This window comes from Medicago sativa, chromosome 7, assembly GCF_051527215.1.
Source record: "Medicago sativa cultivar Bolivia chromosome 7, Bolivia_mono, whole genome shotgun sequence".
Lineage (NCBI taxonomy): Eukaryota > Viridiplantae > Streptophyta > Magnoliopsida > Fabales > Fabaceae > Medicago > Medicago sativa.
This window is the reverse complement of record NC_140755.1, coordinates 81,816,310-81,837,169: the sequence shown is the minus strand read 5'-3', so window position 1 is coordinate 81,837,169 and position 20,860 is coordinate 81,816,310. Positions and strand designations below refer to the sequence as shown.

The 20,860-nt window shown below is 30.8% G+C and overlaps 1 protein-coding gene, 1 long non-coding RNA gene and 1 pseudogene across 5 annotated transcripts; 2 read left to right on the top strand and 1 right to left on the bottom strand.

The window, feature by feature from the left end:
• Positions 1–1,910: 1,910 nt before the first annotated feature.
• Positions 1,911–3,286, top strand: LOC146909199 (uncharacterized; annotated as a pseudogene).
• Positions 3,287–5,933: 2,647 nt separating this feature from the next.
• On the top strand, positions 5,934–9,504 carry LOC146909198 (uncharacterized). Of its 2 annotated transcripts, XR_015017979.1 has the most exons (6): positions 5,934–6,666; positions 7,429–7,577; positions 7,666–7,884; positions 7,988–8,081; positions 8,227–8,325; positions 8,430–9,504. XR_015017979.1 is itself a non-coding variant. In XM_085724177.1 (5 exons), exons 1-5 carry the CDS (start codon positions 6,660–6,662, stop codon positions 8,470–8,472), a joined length of 486 nt encoding a protein of 161 aa, XP_085580303.1. In that variant the 5' UTR covers positions 5,934–6,659; the 3' UTR covers positions 8,473–9,504. The 2 variants fall into 2 exon arrangements, 1 of the variants encoding a protein (XP_085580303.1); XM_085724177.1 differs by lacking the exon at positions 7,988–8,081 and having other exon boundaries at positions 7,740–7,927.
• LOC146909197 (uncharacterized) lies at positions 7,799–13,507 on the bottom strand. 3 transcript variants are annotated; one of them, XR_015017981.1, is made up of 7 exons: positions 12,514–13,507; positions 10,573–10,685; positions 9,988–10,092; positions 9,771–9,843; positions 8,408–8,547; positions 8,197–8,284; positions 7,799–7,935 (listed from the first exon to the last, which is right to left on the bottom strand). It is a non-coding gene; the product is annotated as an uncharacterized LOC146909197 (long non-coding RNA). The 3 variants fall into 3 exon arrangements; XR_015017982.1 differs by lacking the exon at positions 12,514–13,507 and having other exon boundaries at positions 8,408–8,510; positions 10,573–11,305; XR_015017980.1 differs by lacking the exon at positions 12,514–13,507 and having other exon boundaries at positions 10,573–11,304.
• Positions 13,508–20,860: the final 7,353 nt, after the last annotated feature.

Here is a 20,860-nt window from a genome sequence, read left to right as displayed (position 1 = left end):
GAATCTTTTGAGCATGCTGATCTTGTGTCAAATGGTAAAGGGAACGATGCTAGTATTGACGAGGGAGTGGTTAAGTGTTGAAGAGGAAAAATCGTGAGGGTTGACTTGGCAATTTTGCATTTTACAATTTTGTCTAATTTAGTGAATTTGACTCTTGCTGAGAATAGATTGATTGGTTCAATACCTCATATTCTTACAACTCTGTCTCAACTTCAACTTCTTGATGTTTCTAATAACAATCTATCGGGACCAATTCCTAAATTTCCATCAAAGACTAGGTTAATTACAAGAGCCAATGCTTTACTTGACCAAAATATTTATGAACAAGCAAATATGTGAGTCTTAGAGGTAGAATCATTCTTCTTAACTCCGTATTGAATGCAATTCCTATCTTCTTTTTGTCCTTCATGAAAATGCCGACAAAGGTGGTGAGAATGGTGATTCGTATCCAAAGAGTATTCCTTTGGGGAGGGGTTGGAGGGGGCCGAAAAATTTGTTGGGTCAAATGAAGGAAGATTTGCCAACCTAGAAGCAAGGGAGGTTTGGGGGTGAGAGAAGAGAAGTTGGTGAATTTGAGCCTTATGGCTAAGTGGAAATGGCGACTACTTCAAGAGGACATACCTCTTTGGAAACTGGTGTTGAGAGGAAAAAAAATATGGTGACGCTGTTTCCATATTCCCTCTGGAGGAAGGGAGCAGGGCCGTTCTTTGGGGAGTGCAAAGAGCTCAACCGAACTGGGCCTCTCAAAGTGATGGGCCTCAAGAAAAAAAATTATTGCTTAATATCCCCACCCCCACTCAAAAAAGAAAAATAAAAATGTTTCATGTTTCAATTTCTAATTAAAAAATCATGTTCCAGGTTTCTTTTTCTAAATTAAAAAACACGTCTTTAGTAAAAATAATTGCTAATTTTGATTTCGGTAGCTAATAATCATTATACGAGCCTTTTTTCAATTTAAACAGAAGATTAATCTTTTAAAAAAATTGTGCGTTTTTTAATTGGGGGCCTATTTTTACTATGAGTGCCGAGCCTCCAGTTTCATAGGGACGGCCTTGGAAGGGACTAGATGGTCGCGGTTTTCTTCCGGATGGTGGAAGGATTTGATGACTTTAGCAGGAAGTGTTGGTGTCAATTGGTTTACCAATAGGGAGGTGTGGAAGGTTTCAAATGGGAGGGGGACTAGTTTTTGGAATTTACACGTGTAGATTACCAACAACAATCTTTAATATAATAAAAGTTATGTTGTTTAAGGGTATAATTGGGATAATGAAAAAAGTATAGATACAATCATCTAGTTTGTTACACTTTTTAAACGATAGAGAAAAAAAATTGGACAACTTTATCTATTTGTTACATATGCTGTTTGTTTTGAAAATTTAGGGTATTTTTAGAAAGAATAAAAGTCCGCCCAAAATAGCTTAAATGGGTTATTTTCTTTGTATATAGTATACACAACATCTTATTCTGAATATAAAGATGAACATCCCTCGAAACAATGGCCATGATGATGCACTTGAGTTTCTTCTTAAGGAAGTCAAACTTGCATGTAAGTATGATAACAAGTTAAAGTATGATGATTTTTTAAAACTCATAAAAGATTTCAAGGCTGAAAGAATTGATATAAGAGGTGTCCAAGGAAGAGTGAGGGAGCTGCTTCAAGGACATCCAGGTTTAATATTCAGATTCAACACCTTCCTCATCATGCCAACTGGTTCGTTCCTACTTTTTCCATTGCACTTCACATATCTTGATACTATATATGTTTACTATATGCCTTTACTTTTGCTTTATCTGTTTGTATTCAACCCTTCAATAATTCTACGATCTATTGTTTTTCTTCGTATTATTGTCAGATAAACAATAAAATATCTTATATTTCAAAACTAAATAGAAAAACATAGGTTTAGAAATCACCTAATACTGTTATTGTTGTGATACAAAGTAGGGAAGACGGTGAAGAAGGTAGGAGAGAATTGTCAACTTCCTATGGATGTGCTTGATATCATTTCCGAAACACTAGATATCGATGACCACTTTCAGTTTGCCGGTGTGTGCAAGAATTGGAGGTTTTTTCATAAAATTTACTGGAGAAATTTCTTGGCATCCCAAGAACCATTACTTCTTCAAGAAGCGTATCATCCTAGTGTATCATATTCCTTTATTAGCATACCCGGCCAAAAAGTTTATTGCTCGAAGATGATGGAGTCCCTCGTACGGTGGTGCGCATATGTCACTTCTTCTAGCGGTTATTGTGTCATGGCGAATTACCACAATAATTCACTTATTCTAATAAACCCATTTACAAGAAAAAAGAAGGTAGTCAATTTCCCTACCTCTGGAAGTAACAAACTTATAATTGACCGTGCCTTGCTTGCTTTTAGCAAATGCTCTAACGAATTTGTCTTGGTGGTTTTAATCAAACAATATTGTTTGCATGTCTATCAATCTCGATATTCTGGTTGGGTTACTTATTCGACAATGGAAAAGTCAGGGAGGGTTGTTGACTTTGTGGTTTTGCATAATATAATATATGTTGTCACTCATAAGGCCAATATAGGAGTACTTAGCTTGAATTCTGCAGATATTAGATTTCTAAATTTGAAGAGTACTCCCAATGTACCACTTTCCAGTCCCTTAGGTTGGTTAACTGTGATGAACAACTTTTAGTGGTTGATTTAATATGGAGTACAATATGGGAAGTGTATAAGACAGACTTTTCAAACCATGAATTATGTCAAAATGAAAACTTTAGGCGACATTGCATTGCTTTATGTTCCGAGTCATTTGCCGAAAAATTGTTATGCATTGAGCAACCCGGACATGTGGGGATATGAGAGCAATTCTATGTATGTCAATGAATATTTTTTTACAACATGCAGTGTGTATTCAGGAGATGATAAAAAATTACGAAAATGCATTACGCTTCCTGTAACACCCCGTTTTCCCAACGTAAAAATTTCATACATAAATCAGAGTTTTTCAACTTTAAACTGAATGCTACAGTTCTTAAAAATTCATAAACTGAATAAATAACAATTTATTCTTCAAAATCATTTAACATAAGTAATTCAAAACTTCGCAGCGGAAATTAGTTCAACAATAAAAATAATCTTTGGCACGCAGGCTTCAACATAAAAATCTCATAAGTCTTGTTCAACATTTATTCATAAAAATCCATAAGTAATACGTAAGGAATAGAAATAGAAGACATAATCCCATCCTGTTACGTATCAGAGCACCTAAGCAACACTTGTGAGGAGTCCACTCACGACCGCAACTAATCCTGGTTACCTGCAAGTTACCCATACGAAGAGCAACATTTCCAAGCAGAGGGGTGAGATTTCTCAAACAATAATATAAAGCATATAAATCATATAAAGTACATTCAACAACTTAAACATCCTATAATTCATTAATCATATCTAGCAACTTAAACTTCCTTAACTAGTATCATTATTCTTCATACATTAGTCATATACTTCATATTATATCATCATATAAATATCATCACATATCTACAAATATTAGTCATAAGCATTATCATATATCCTTTTAATCATAGCATCTTAATCATAGACATAAACATCATCATATAACATCAAGTACTAATCATAACCATAATCATCAAATCATAATCATCAACTCATAAACAAACATCATCATCAAAACAATCATGAACATCAACAACAATAATCATTTAGCATCTTATAATCATCATAACAGCTTCTTAATCAAACTCATAATCGACTTCATAATCATAGTCATAAACAACTTCATGATCGACTCGACTCTTGACTCGACAATGCGACTCAACTCGACTATGCAACTCTTATCATCTTAAATCATCTTGAATCATCATGAAAATGCAAATGCATGTGGTACCAATCTAGGGCATAAGCCCTCGTCGCTTGTGAGCATAAATATACTCCTAGGGCATAAGCCCTCGTCGCTATTTGAGCAAAAGCTCCTAGGGCATGAGCCCTCGTCTCTGGTTGAGCATAAGCTCCATCGTCGTGGTTGAGCAAAAGCTCCAGGGCATGAGCCCTCATCTTTAAATGAGTATGCATGGACTCAACATCTTACGTCTTAGAAACTTCATGAACATCTATGACATCTTAACAACTTGACGACTTCATAACGACTCGACGACTTAACAACTTCATATCATCTTAACGTCTTAACATCTTAGCATCATGACAACATATGGATCACATAAATAATTCATGTCATATCATAATATAACAATATCAAATGATAATAAACAACATCTTAAAACATAATATTCATCAATCATAAACAACATCATATAACATCATATTTAAACATCAACAATAATTCACTATGTATCTTTGTAAAAACATAATAAATTATCCACAACATATTTTCATGTCAAACCAAAGCTACTGGAAAGGTATCACAAATATCAACAACTTTCATGTTTACAACAAAGATCAATTCAAAACAGAAACATATGAACAAAACGCAAAAACATGAAACAGAGAATGTTGTCACCGTACAATTTTGCTAAGACCTCCCTGTAGTATTTTCATCATAACTCAAAGACCAAACATCATTTTCACGTCAAACTAAAGCCACTAGAAATCTAACAAAATTATCTAAAACTTTCATGTTTACACCTAAGACCAATTCTGTACCGATCAATACCAGTTTTCATTTTAAATTCGGAAAAGTTGTGCTGAAAGTCCATAAAAATTCATTGTGACCTACGCGCAGTAATTTGACCATAACTCAAGTTCTATAAATCCTATTGACGTGAGACCAACGACATTAGAAAGCTAACATCCATACCTACAACTTTCGTGTTTACACCTAAGACCAATTCCGCACCGATCAATACAGGTTTTAATATCAAAATTCGGGCAGAATGCAGATTTTCTCCAAGTTTCACCTAATCTCATGGTTCTAACCTCAAAACTACTTCCAATAATCATCCTATGGATTATCTAAGGTCTGTACACAATTTCTACATCAATTCAACAAGTTTTCATCTTCTAATCATCAAATCTCTCTCAAAACCCTAATTCTCAAATTCTCACAAACTCTCCCCAACTTGTTAGATGTAATCTAATGATTTAACAACTTAATATTAATGCAAGATAGTCTCACCCTCACCTTAGATTAATTCCTGAATCAGCAGCAGCGTTCTTCTTTCCTAAGGTATTCTCCTCTTCTCTTGACTTTTCTCTTCTCTTCTCTTCTTTCTTATTCTCCTCTTTTTCTAAAAAAGCGGTTTTAGGGTAAACTCTTTCTAACCTAAGCTTCTCTATTTATAATACTAAAATATTCTTCCCAAATCTATTTAGGTCCAACAACTTACTCTTCTTTCTATTCTAACCCCCAAATCCACTCACACTAATAATCCTCATACTCTAATAAATAATATTTCTCTACTAAATATAGTCTTCCACAAAATATATAATAATACACCATATAACAAATAATAGCATATTTCATCAAAATATATATGTATATAATATTTTAACACCCAATAACAAATATACCTCTTCATTGAATAATAAATATATTTCTACACTAGATAACATATATATTTCCACACAAAATAACAAATATATTTCTACACTAAATAACATATATATTTCCACACAAAATAACAAATATATTTCTACACCAAATAACAAATATATTTCTACACCAAATAATATATATATTTCTACACAAAATAACAAATATATCTCTTCATCAGATAACAAATATATTTCTACACAAAATAACCCCACAACTTAATATTTATTTTATTTTCAAATCTTATTTTATTAAACAATAAAATAAGTCACTACGTCTCATAAATTTCTCTAAAATCATATAAATCACATAAATCTTATAAATCACACTAATCATATAAATATATTCTAAAACTCATTTAAAATAATTAAATAAAAAGGAGGGCGTTACACTTCCAGCTCCTCATGGAACAAGTTTCCTCAAGTTTGATTGGTGTTTTAGACATATACAATCTGAAGTAGATTATTCTCTAGTTGAATAACTTACATATTGTACACAATGTATTTGTGGTCTTTGTGTTTCGACCTATTTCCTCTTTCCTTGTCAATAACTTGACTAGAGTAGGAAAAAGTAGTAATGGTCTGAAGCTTAAATATTGACTAATATATTTCTAACTGTCTTCTATTATTTATTTGATTCTCTACTTATCTCTCTTAATATAAGAAGAGAAGATGTTGTGGAAAACCTCATTTTGTCCCATGCTGGTTTATTGACAAATCACCAAATTAAGGGTAAAATCTGTCCATAAATTACTTTATTCAACCAAATCACCATGATTAACTAACATGATATCATCTAACTAAATGATGGGGTTGGTTCTGTTACATTGCACACAAAAAACTGCAATCACATTACATTCTAACAAATAGGTAACCGTGTAAGTTGAGAGGGAAAAGAAAAACTCAAGTTTAGGTTCAAATCTTCTTTTTGTCAGCATCAAATATCACTATTCCCAAAACATTGTACTATAACATATCATATCTATCTATCTACCACTATCACTTTATCCCAACATCAAATTTTGAAAGAAACTCAATCTCTCTGCATTCCATGGCTGGTAGATACTCTTTATCCCAACATCGAACTTATCAAGGAACTCAATCTCTCTATATTCCATGGCTGGTAAAATCTCTCTCTTTTTTTTTCACACACTTTGCTCAAATCAGATTTATTGCCCATAGATCTCGTCGTATTTTTATGAATATTTATAACACACTTGGCTGGTAAATATCATATCTTTGTATGTATTTTTATTGAAATGTTGTTTTACAAGATCTTATTTTCCTAAAGTTTTCCCTTAATGCGTTTTTCATTCTCATAGAGTTTAAAATATAACTCAAACTGATTGTTTAACTTGCTTTTTTATGATTTATTGTTCATAGTTCTTTATTAAGTTAGTTGATATGCACTTAAATATCATATCTTTGTATGTATTTTTAAAAAAAATGTTGTTGTACAAGATTTTCTTTTCCTAAAGTTTTCCCAAAGTGCTTTTGGCAAGCTCACAGAGTTTTACATAGAAATCAAACTGATTGCGTATCTTTTTTCTTTATGATTTATTGTTCATATTTCTGTATTGCAATGAGTTGTTTTTAATGTGTTCACATTTATTTAACATCCTATTTTATCAGATGTTGTTGTACAACATCTTTTTCTAAATCCTTCCCAAACTGCGTTTTCCTTTGTAGTACATCCTACCTTTTGTTGATTACTTTCATTTTATTTGGTAAATGAACCATCTTTTTGGTATTACATCCTTTTTTGGTTATAAATTTGTTCACTTCTGGATTTATTTATGGTATCAATCTTTATATAATGGCTCCTTCTTTATTTTAAATTATGTTTGTTTGGAGATCCACACTGACTCAATGTCATGTTTTAAAGGATCATTTAAGATGGAAAGACCACTTGAGTTCATTGGAGACATTACAGACAACAAGGACTTGTGGAAACTAGCTGTTAAGATCAAAGAAAAGTGGTCAGTTGTTAAGGATGGGAAGGAGCACTTAGAGATGTTCATTGTTGATTCTAAGGTTGATTTCCTATTTTATTTAATATGAGCTGTAATAGTATAATCAAATATCATTCCTAACACTGTAACATGTTATATTTCTATCATAGGGGAATGATATACAAGTTATAATCCCTACACAATCAGTAACTTTAATGTACTTAACAATGACCTACCTTTCAAGGCATCTGAGCACAAATACAAACTGAGATGGACCGGAGGAACTACTGCTGTTGATGTTGATGTCCATAATATTCCATCTCCTGGTTTGAAATTTAAACCCTTTGCTGAAATCTTGACTGGAAAGTGGAAAGCTGATCTATTAGTTCGTGAGTTGTTTATAAAATTCGTCATATCTTTTGCATTCTTCATGTAAGTACCTGTTTATGTTTTGGAAAAAAATATCTTGATCAGTTCAATATGTCAATGTAGATGTCATTGGAGTTGTCTAAGACATGGGTTTTTGTCAGCTTATAGAAGGGACTGGGAAAAAACTACAAGTCAACTTTACAATGAAAGATTTGAGGTATATATCATATAATTTTTAAGTATAATAATCTATAATATCCATCTCTAATATCACTAATATAAGACTTATATTGGCTCACTATAATTATTTCATTTGGAAACTAAATACATACCTTATTAATGTCAACTCTGTATATTTGCAGCCTGCTGTACCCATCAACCTTGGAGATGATGCTCCACTCCATCTTGAGAACATTGTTCCTGATAACAGAGATGATACTGATGATCTTACCGTTTCTGTGGTAAGTATATAGTTGAATATTATAATAAATCCGATTCAATTTGTAGAATACATCATATTAGGAATTTTCTGCAACTTCCTACATTGTTGTATATCATGTTTCAGCCTGAATTTTCAGCAACTTCTGAGAACGATCCTGAACACTTGAACCAGATCACTCCTATCAGCAACCTCAAGAACTTTGTACTGCCAGACGACGTTCAAACTCTTAGCCAAGTGGAACCTATTGGGAACAAGACTCTTGCTGAACTATCAAATGAGTCTACTTTTGAAGAAATCACTCCTTCTAAGGCTAATCCATCTTATATTTCTAATTAGCTCAGTCACAAGCAATATAATAATTGATACTGACGACAAAGCTGTTTTCAATACCTCATTATATTAACACAGTAAAATGTATATTTAATTAAGTATAATCAGTATAATGGACTTTGAGAATAACTCCTCAAAGTAGGAAAATTACATTGGAATGGAGTAGCAATGCCAACTACATTTTTGAAAATGCAATACCATCAAGAACTTTCAAGCTTCATCACTTCCTTCATATTTGGAACTTCTTTGAGGAATTTCATTCAAATTTAGGTATGTTATATGGATTCAAACTATTTCCTGAACTTCTATCAGTGTTTTAGGTGGATTGCAATGAAAATACTTATTGTTATAAGGATATATGCGATTGTATTAACAAATTCGTCCTCAGCTGGTATGCTTACATTTATTCATACTATCAACTTATAACCTCTAAGCTGTTTAACATGCTAAGTAACAAGAATATAATCATACCCTATATTTTGTATGTTATATTACACTAAGCCATCATATACCAGTTTGTAAGGTTCATATAAAAACTGTTGTAACACAATACAATAATCTGTACTCCACAACATTAGGTCAAAAATCCTATGATTCTATTGATTATATTCAATTCGATTTTCAAACTGTCATTAAGAAACACTCTATTAAAGATATTGAATTTATGCTGCCATTGTAACAGGTCATGAATCAATGTAGTGGTTCAAATGATACTAAATCTGCAAAAGCAAGGCAGAAAATGGTACTCCCTCCGTCCCGGAATAACTGACCTATTTTCTAAAAAAAAGTGTCCCAAAATAACTGACTCATTTCAATTTTCAATACAACTTTCATCATTCCCAATACAATATAACACTAAATAATACTACTTTTATCATTCCCAATACAATATATTCCACTTTCCCCTTTATTTATACATTTTTCTTAATCTGTGTGAAATGAGCCAAGGGGTCAAATAAATTGGGACGGAGGGAGTATTATCAATGCACAATGCACAATGCACACTGAACAAACAACCTACCACACAAGCTACAATGCCTACCACTTCTCACTCTAACCCTACCAATCATACAAAGCTTTCAAACTTGCATTCTACTCCTGAACAATGTCATCAGAATTCATGGAAATATGTACCTGCCATCAATCTTCTTGACAAGTTTGCTGAAACTACAAAACCTGATCCAAAAAGAATTTCACTTTTCTAAACCTGTATTCAAGTACAATTTTGAGGCATGTGAGGATCATAACAATAGCATTAGAAACTCAGATCCCAATGTTTCATATCATAAACATTCTTTTAACTCGCATAATCAGGTTCAACGAATTAATAGGGATCCACTTCATTATTTACCTGACTCCAACTTTCTTAAGAAGCATTCTGAGGTCATCAAACCTGGTCTGAATTCATCCACCTGTCCTGATCTTCCAATAAAAAGAAATGTAGACTGCTTTCCAACTACAACAAAAGGAAAAAAAATGTTAAGAGAAGAGTTCAGACATCAAGCTATGATTCTATGTCAACACCTTTTGCTGATATTACACAACGCACACTGAACCAACAACCTACCACACAAGTTACAATGCCAAACACTTCTCAATCTAATGTTACAAATCATACACAACTTTCAAACTTGCATTCTATTACTAAGAAGATTTTTGAGGTCACAAAACCTGTTCAGATATCCTCCACCTGTCCTACTCTTGGAATGAAAAGAAATTGAAGAGTTTTCTAAGTGGTTACTTAAGGATGTGTTGCATGCATTACCCACAACACACATTTCAGACATTTTGATATTCATCATAAATTCTACATTTACTAGGCCAATTTGAGAAATCATATAACAGATGAACATATACAGGAACAATAGGATATATTTCAATTTATTATTTTTTATCATTAAAAGTAGTTACAAGATAAATATACATAATTACATACCTGGAATAAACTTGCATCATGAATATGTTGAAGCTTTTTTTGAAATTCTTTTTTCATGGATACTCACTATTTTCAGCAAATCTCACTTCTTCATAACACACATGAATACGGTACTTCAAATGGTTTGTTGTAGGACCAAGACAAAATAATGCATTAGACATTAATGTATTAAATTGCATAAACCTACTTCCTGTATCAAATCAATAAATGCATATTCACTTTAAGCAAAAAATCAAAACTACAACTATAAGACAACATGAAGCACTACAACATAGATTCCTGATTCAGCTTAAAGTATCAAGAAATATTGGTAATTGTTATTTTACATATAGAACTTTACCTTATAAAATAAAAATAACTTTACCTGCTAAAAATTGACTCAGGTTTATATAAATATTTTTATTTAGGAATTGATACCAAAGTAAGCAAATTGGAAATTGCCAAAAACTTAAATTAATTGTGTAATTCGGTAAAATATATGATGGGAAGAGTTATGGAGAAGAAAACGTTGTTCTGCAAAAGCAATGCATGTGACATACTTTTGAGTTGAGTTGAGTTGAATTGAAAAATAATATTGATGCATCAAATCAAGTAAAGAATCTTACTTTAACAAAAAAACAAAATTTGGCAGTAAGATAATGTGCTGCTATGTAGTATAAAATACCATTATAAAGTTTAAAATACGATCTACATTACCCAATTTTTTGTATAATATTGCTACTATGTGTCCACGTCAATCCTTTAAATTTTACAAAATGTTAGACATATTGAAAAATTAATTTAACCAAACTAACATAACCGATCAATTTTTCTTAAATGATTCCCAAACTAACTTAACCAAATTAATTGTTTTATTTTAAATTGTTTAATACATTATTATATATAAGTTACAATTTAAAACAATTTATATCTTTGTTAACTCACATATTAGTTCATACATATATGTATATAAGTAAACTATATACATCAATAACACTAATCTACCAAAAAAATAATACAAACTTTTATCATTGTGCAGATATATAATCATTCGTAACATTACTCATATGACTACATATAGAAAAAAACAATTTCAATCCAAATCTAATATATATTGATTTTTTTAGACTTCATGGCCCCGTTTGTTTCAGATTTTTTTATAAAAAAATCACTTTTTTCATTTTTAAGTGTTTGTTTAAGATTTTTAGAAAAATTATTTTATAAATAAAAAATCTATTTTGACCTTAAAATGAAAAGTTATTAGGATTATCTTTTCTCAAAATCTATTTTTTTCAAAAACAATGAGGTAACACATGTACAAGTTAAAACTCAATTACAAAAAAAAAAAAAAGGATTTTTATGGGTAGTAGGCAAACAAAAACAACTTCAATTTTTTTTTAAATCTCTAAAAGTTAATCTCTATATTCTTTTAACACAAAATCTATTTTTTCTAAAGCCGAAACAAACGCATCCAATATATATTAATTTATTCTTTCAATTAGCATGAAAATACATTATTATAAACATAATCCGACAATTTGTAAATACTAAACTTTTACCGTAACAATAATGAGAGGACACATGAGAGAGTGAAATAATGACTTTTATACTCCCTCCGTTTTAAAATGAGTGTCGTTTTAGCCAAAAAAATTTGTTTTAAAATGAATGTCGCTTTCAGTTTCCAATGCAATAATAACTTTTTATTTTCAATTGTACCCTTCAATTAATACTATGTTACACTACTTCCAAAATATTATTTTTTCTTTAATGAAAAACAAACCAATAATTGATTAGGATAATTTGGTAAAATTGCTATGACATTTGACTACTTTATTTCATTCCTTAATCTGTGTGCAATTGGCTAAAGCGACACTCATTTTAAAACGGATGGAGTATCAAATATGATGGTTGTGATTAAATGTTGGCTTTGTGAAATAATGAGAGATGTTGGCTTTGACTCACATGACATTTTTTCTGAAGAAATAATGAGAGATGTTGGCTTTTCCTCCCACTTTGACCGTCTATGTGTCTTCACTGTGAACCTTCATGATTCCTCTTTCTCCTTACGCGCAAAATTATTCTTTCCTAGCTCTTACAACTCTCTCCACTTTTCTGTATCAATTGCAAACTCTCTTCTTCATCTTCTTCGCGTTTTCTTTGACATCGCAACTTAAGGTTTCCAAGGAAGAAAATTATATTCCTTTTGAATCTGATTGCGAATTTGACTTTCCAAGTAAAGTTTTAAGAAGATAACAGTGACATAACCCTCAGGGAATGTTATTTTTGTTCATGTTTCTGATATAGCAGATTCCATTGCTGTATGAATTAAGCTATTTTTCTATATCAATTGTGAATGTTCATTTGTGAATGCAGAATTTCAGAGATGCAATTCCCCAAGGGAAACCCATAACATGCATAAGATCTAACAATTGATGTATCAAATTAAAATTAAGTTATTGAGTCAAGTACCAGATGCACCGGAGAATAGCCTGCATAGTTGAGTGGGAAAACCACCCACAATGAAATGGGTCAAAGAATCGCCGATGAATCGTCAATATAGTTGAGTCGGAGAATCACTGTCGACAAAGAGGTTGGAGAATCACATGCATCATTGAATCAGTGATGGTTTTTCAGCAAGAGAAGAGCAATGCAGCTGGAGAATGGTGGAAGAAGGAACGTTTTAAGAGAAAAGAATTGAGAGAAGCATTAACTAGAAAGGGAGAAGTGTCACGTGAGTAATTGAATTATAGTGAGTAATTGAGAAAGGCCATTCCTTGAAATATACTGTACTTCCAAAATCTTATCCCAAATTATTCTCCAATCTTTTCTTTAGTACAGATTATACTCCAATAATTTTTAGAGTGCTGATAATGCATACCATATTTTTTTTTTTTGATAATGCATTTTTGTAAATAATACCAAATTATTACTTTTCAATTTTAAATTAGATATTTTTAACATTTCTCACTACAATTTTATTTTCCATCTCTACCATTCAACAATTACTTTTATACACGGGCGAAGTCGTCCCTGATACAAATCTACTGACATCTACTTTTACTGATAATAATAACAATATATAAAAATCAAAGCCCACCAAAATTTCATAACCTTCCTTATTAAAACTCATTATCTTCTTAATTTCATGTGTTAACTTTAAAAGATTTATTATACACGAAATAAGTTGTCACTGTTAACTTTAAAAATTATTATTATACACGGGAGAAGTCGTCACTGATACAATTCTACTAACAATATATAAAAATCGAAGTCTAGCAAAAAAAATTTTTTAGGGAAAGTCTAGCATATTTTTGTAATCATCGTTACTAAAACTCATGATCTCCTTAATTTCATGTGCATAATGGTCATTTTGCAAAATTTAATTTATTTGTTATTTATAATTAATTACGGATAATGGTCATCACAAGTGTGACTTTGCAAATTTTCTAAAGCATAACATATGTGACAACCTCATATTATATGGAGATAATGGAGAAAACCAAAATTTCAACATCATTGTCAATAATGATCGCAAATTAACTACACAAATTGGCCAAAAGTGAGATAACTTCTCCCGAATCAATGAATTTCGACCAAGATGCGATTTAAATTTTCTATCAATAATTTTTATGTTTGTCATGTATTTCATATAAAGTATGACTACGTGGGTTATTTTCTATTAGTATATTCCAAAAATTGTACCAATGCATTAGCATTGCATCTCAATTGTATTTTCTACATTTTAATTTTTTTGGTTACATTTTCTACATTTTAATTAATATTAAGTGTCTTCTACTAATTCAAAAATGTTTAAATTACTTAATCAATGCAATTTTACTTTATCATACCATCAAACATATAATACACAAATAATTCGACATTTACTTTAAATTGACATATAATTCAATTATATCAAAACTCTTATTAAACTTTAATGATCTTTTACAAACAACAAACGTTTAATGTACCCGTGCGTCAGCACGGGTTTGTTACTAGTGGTCTTTAAGAAAGAATACATGTTTATCCAGCAAAATATATTGTGTTAGTGGAGCCACTTGATATTCATAGTACCCTGGACATCCTCCATCCCTCATCCCTCATCCACAATAGTTCATGACTTTTTTTGACAAAACAATAGTTTATGACTTAATTAGCAACTCATTCTCTCTCTCAGAAAAAAGAAAGAAAAAAAAAGTGAGACTTAGGCTTTGTTTGGGAGCTTGGAGGGGAGGGGAGGGGAGGGGAGGGGAGGGGAGGGTTTTGGAAAAAATGAAAGAGCAAGTGGAAGAAATAGAAGACATTACGAGGAGAGGGCTTTGGAGGTTAAACTTTTACTCATAATAAAAAATCCCCCTCATTTGGGGGAACTCAAAAATTGCATTGGGGGAGGGTTTTGGAGGGTTATGGAGGGTTTATATGAATTTTTCAAATTTAATCTATGTTGTTATAATATTCTTAAAATTAAAAGTATATTAATCATAAGTATTAGTTTATCATTCTCTAAAAAACTGTTCTTTCAAAAAATGTGAATTTTTTGTCCATTTTTCTATATATTTCCAACCCCCCAAAGCCCTCCCCTCCTTTCCCCTCCAAACTCCCAAACAAAGCCTTAGCATTTATTTTAGGGAAATGTTAACGAATGTCCCCGAGACACTCTTTAAACACTTTAAATAACAAGTTTTTAATGAAAAGTTGTGTATTAAATGCATTGAAAATTAGAATTGTTAACTTTTCAAAAGAATAATTACTAATTTTAGGATGCTTAAAGAGTGCTCCGGAGGCACTTGTTAACATTTCCCTAAAAGAATAATTACTAATTTTAGGATGTTTATATATTGAATATATAAACATGAAAACAAAAACATTTATTAGTATCTTACGAAATTTTTAAGGATTTTTTGACATATAAAATGTTTAAAGAAATTAAATGAAAATCATCGGTGTCTATACTATATATGAATAAAAAAGGAGATTTTGACTGACTTTTTCATTAATCCAACTATACATGTAAAGAACTTTTTTTTTCCTTTAATAATAATTATTATTGGTGTCATTAAAATGATAAAAATTATATTATATTTTTTTGCATTATTGTTGGTATCATTGAAATAGATAATCATGTTTAGTTTAGTTTTCCTAAAAAAAATGTTTAGTTTGGTTTTTATAATTTGAAAGCAACAAACATTTATATTTATATTTTTAATCAAAATCAAAATTTCATAAAAAAAACACAGTTTAAAATTTTCAAACGTTAACATAAAAAACGAGCACTCACGTGCTCCTCTTTTCGCTAGTTAATATAATGTTTTTATTAAAAAAAATCTTTTATGCAAAATTCTGCTAGATGTTTGCACCACTTCCGCTGCGTATTTTATTTGCTAATATTTGTGGAAGCAAATTTTTATGTATTGATATGAAAAAATCGATATGATAAAATTTTAGAAACTCATTACTATTTTCAAAATTTCTATATTAATATAATGTTTCTATTAAATAACTTTTGGGAAATGTTAACTTTTTTATTTATATACAAAACACCGTTAAATATTTGCACCACCCTCTTTGTGGATTTTGTGTGCTTATATATATATATATAGCAACCCACACCTCAATGTGTGATTTCCACTTTTTAGTTATAATTTTGCTAAAAGACACCTTCATAAAAGGTGTCTTCTAGCAGAACCCTATATATATATATATATGCATAAGCAAATTTTTATGTATCCATACAAGGATGGGAATAGGCTAGGCTTTGCAAGGCCTAAGTTTGGCCTGCCAAATTTTTTTAAAGCCTAAGCCTGACATGCGGCCTGTCATATGCCTACTTTTTAGGTCTGAGCCTGACCTTTTGAAAGCCTGATACGGCATGCTAGCCTGTTTAAAAGCCTATATCTTATGAACATCTTTAAATAATTAATGTGATCTAAGTTTAAATGGATTACTGAACTCATACTTCAATTACATTAAACTCTCTTTTGATAATCAACACGAGGTTTTAGGGAATTCGACTATATATTGTATCATATTTCTATTCTAGTTTATAATAATACATTTATATATGGAAAAAATTAATGTATACTAATAAAGCTTAAATTATTAAAAAGTTTACAAATTTATATTTTAATTCAAAGTATAAAATATAATATAATAATAAATAATATTATTCATATTACTTAAATAGGTCGGTCTAATAGGCTTAAGAGACTTTCTGAGAGGTTTGTGGCCTGGCCTTTTAAGCTAAATAGGCTTAAAAAAAAAGTCTAGGCATTCTCTATTTAAGAAAAAAGCTTGGTCTAACCTGACCTATCGTAGACTAGGTCGTAGCCCCTGTAGGCCGGCCTGATCTATTCTCATCCCTATATACATATGAGAAAGTTGACATGACAAAATTTTGAAAACTTGCGAATATTTTCAAAATGTGAACATCGATGGTATTTTTTTTATATTCAAAACACTGTTAAATATTTGTTCCACACTCATTGTGAATTTTATGTGACGTGATAAATTTTGAAAACTCGTGTTTTCAAAATATCAACAATAATACATTTGTTTCTTTTAAAAAAAATTATTTTATTAGTAAATTAGTGAGATTAAGAAAATGGTCAAATGAAGAGATTAATGTCAATTATAATTACTCCCTCCGGTCCTATTTGTAAGAAAAAGTTGACTTTTTAGATTCATTGAGTAATTGATGTATCTTGTCTAAGATATAGACCAAATACATCATTTATACAATGAACCAAAAAAGTCAAATGTTTCTTATAATTAGGACCGGAGGGAGTATTAACTAAAATTTTAACTATTACCATTCAATTCCCCATAAAGAAAAGCAGTCGAGAGGCCATCAGGGAGAAAGACAACATTCATCACTAAAAAAGAGGACAGTAAATTGTTTTCATATGCACCTTCCGTCCTTTCTTTTCTTATAGGAGTAGTTTATAAATTTGTAAACTTCTCCTAAAAAAATGGACGAAAGGAGTATTTATATTACTCCCTCCGGTCTTATTTATAAGAGAAAGTTGACTTTTTAGATACATTGAATAATGTATGTATCTAGTCAAGAACCTAAACCAAATACATAAATTATTTAATGTATGTAAAAAGTAATTTGTCTCTTGTAAATAGGACCGGATGGAGTATAAGATAAGTGAATAAACTATTTTTTTATATTTACCGGTTTTATACTGTGCCTTGCCTTATGGTTAACTATTAACCTATGAGCATTGTTCTTGTTAAAAAAAAAAAACTACGAGCATTGGTACTCCTTCGTTCACAAATTATATGATTCTTTTGGAGCATTTTTCTGTCTCTAAATATAAGATCATTTTCACATTACCAAACGAGTGAACATGCTATTGTGTCTCTAAATTTGTACGCATCGGTCGATTTTGTCCTTGAATTTTTCGAAAAAACCTTTAGGTCCCTGAATATTACGGATGTCATACAATTTAGTTCTTCTGTCAAATCTCACCATTAATAGTGTTAACATGTCACGCTAAGGGTTGACGTTAAGTTCCTAGTCAACTTACACGTGTACATGGTCGAATTTGATTGAAATTTTTTGATTTTTTTTCTAAACGAAGGTCATTATAAATTGTTATATTGTCAAATCGAACCTTGAATTATTCATTAAAATCAAGTTGGTCTATAAATTATGTCACTCACTATCAAATCGATCTCTGATACTGTCAAATAAATGTTAAAAACTAAAAAAATGTGATTAAGAGAGTAAATAATTTTTTTCAGTACTTAAGTTGCAACTGGTCACAACCATATTAAATTGTCTTTTGCACTTGTTATCCTAGTTTTCATGATATATGTATTCTAACCCATAGTAGAGCATGTTCTGAGTTCTATGTCCATGAACTAGGATAATAAGTGGAAAATCCAACTTATTTTAATTGTGACCAGTTGCAACTTAATTGTTAGAAAATGACTATTTACTCTCTTAAATACATTTTTTTAGTTTTTAACATTTATTTTAAAATATCAAAGATCAAATTGATAGAAAAGATAAATAATTTAGGGATATATTTGATAGTGAGTGACATAATACAAGGACCGGCTTGATTTTTAATGAATAGTTAAAGATCAATTTGACGTTGTATCTATTTGTAATAACTTTCGTTTAAAAAAACAAAAAGAAATCAAATTCGTCCTTGTACACATGGAAGACAACTTGGAACTCCATGCAGCGCTTAACGTGACACTTTATGGTGCGTTTGTTTCAAGTTATATTCATAGATTCATGGGAATAAAATGATAATATGCCTAGAAAAATTTTCCCAAAAAAATGGTGGGAATAAAGTTCCCATGAAGATGAGAATAAATTCATGTATAACTACATATTATAATCTCTATTTTTATGGTTCATACGAATATTATAATGTTAACCAAATATTTTTTTTTTCTAAATATTTTAGAATAAGATTCTCATCTTTATATTCTAAGGTTGTATTGGCTCCTGCCTGCACAAACATCTTTAACATCCCACACCACACTTCTAATATACATGTATTAGATTTTGCATATACAAGTTAAATATATGAATTGAAATATATCTAAATGGATTTTGCAAACAATTTATTCACTTTATTTGAATTTCTCCACCACACAAACAAAACATGATACACTCTCTCTCATATATTTAATTTTTTTAATTAAAATATCCAATTTTTATCAGATCCCGCCTCACTATCTTAAAATGTCTCACATCAGTTAAGAAATGACATGAATAAATGTTTATAAGTGTGTAATATTCATCTCACATGCCGTTTTGTGATATTTTATTTCTAAACTCACCTACGATAATCTCTTTCTCGCTTTCTCAATGAGAAAAATGAAAACCCTTCCTCATTGTTTTATGGAACCGTAAAATCAACCACACCAACTCTCCCTCCCAACAAATTTCGTGTAGTGGTGCCCCCACTATTCCAAATTCCTGGCTCCGCTACTGTTCATAGGAATAAATTTGGTAAAGTTGAAACAAACACACCCTTAATATGGTTAACGGTGAGACTTGACAGATGAACTAAATTGATCGAAAATCCATAAAACTTATGGGCCTATTGGATATTTCCAAAAATTTGAAGACGATTTCGACCAATGCATACAAATTTAGGGACAAAATAGCATATTCAATCCATTACCAAATACATTAAAAATTTAAAAATATTCATCATTATACGAACCAATTTGTATCAGAGATCTAAAAAGTCAATATCAAATATATTAATGGCTAAGAAGGACTCATTTGTGTATGCGATTTAGGTGGTTATTCGACTTGGCTAAGAATAAGTTGAGTACGGTGGCTGATATGTTCTCTTTAGGGTGGGGGCGAAGGGGGTGAGACATGGAATTGGCAGAGACGGTTGTGGACGTGGGAGGAGGAGTTGTTAGAGGAGTGTAGAACTTCACTTCATGATATTATTTTGTAGACTCGCTTTTCAAATCTGTGGCAGTGGCAGCTTGACCTCGTTAGGGTTATTCTGTTCGTGGAGTTTACCAGCTATTAACTTCCTATAAGTCTTTTACTTTTGATACAGTAGCAGATTTGATGGCACATAATGCAAATTTTGTCTTAGGCTATTATAGTTGGTGGTCCAACCCGTTCACCTGTTTGGACATCGACTAATTTGACCTTATTGTCTTATCACTTGGCTGACTTATTGTAAACTTTAGTGGTCTTTTTTGATACCGCTTGTGCTAAAGAGACTATTTTGTTGGTGTTAATATAATTCATTTTTGTTTATTAAAAAAATAATTAGTAAAACATAATCACAAATGGTATAGATTAAGAATTTAATCTTTATATTCTATAATGGTTAAGGAAACTATAAATAAAAAATGGGTCTTGTTAACCAGTGCCTCCGGGGCACTGGTTAAGGAAACAAATATAGTAATATTTGCCTTGAAAGTTGTGTGATCAATGCATTAAAAGATTAAAAAGTGTCTTTTTTTACTTTTACTTTCTTCTTTTAGCTTCCTTAACCAGCCCGGGCACTCGTTAACATTTTCCATAAAAAATTTATCTTGTAAATATTGACTTTTAATTAAGTAATAATTACATCACTTTTTATAAAATAGAAAAAGTTACTTGTTTTGGTTGCTTAACCAATGCTCCATTCTTTTATACTGTTTAACATTCTCAATTCCATACATATATAATTATTTTACACATTTTTTTTTAGGAAACATCTATTCAATGATGTTTTGTCAAAAAAATAAAAAAAAATTATTCAATGATGTATTGACACGTCAATCAATAAATATGGAGTATATAAATACTGTTTAACATTCTCAATTCCAT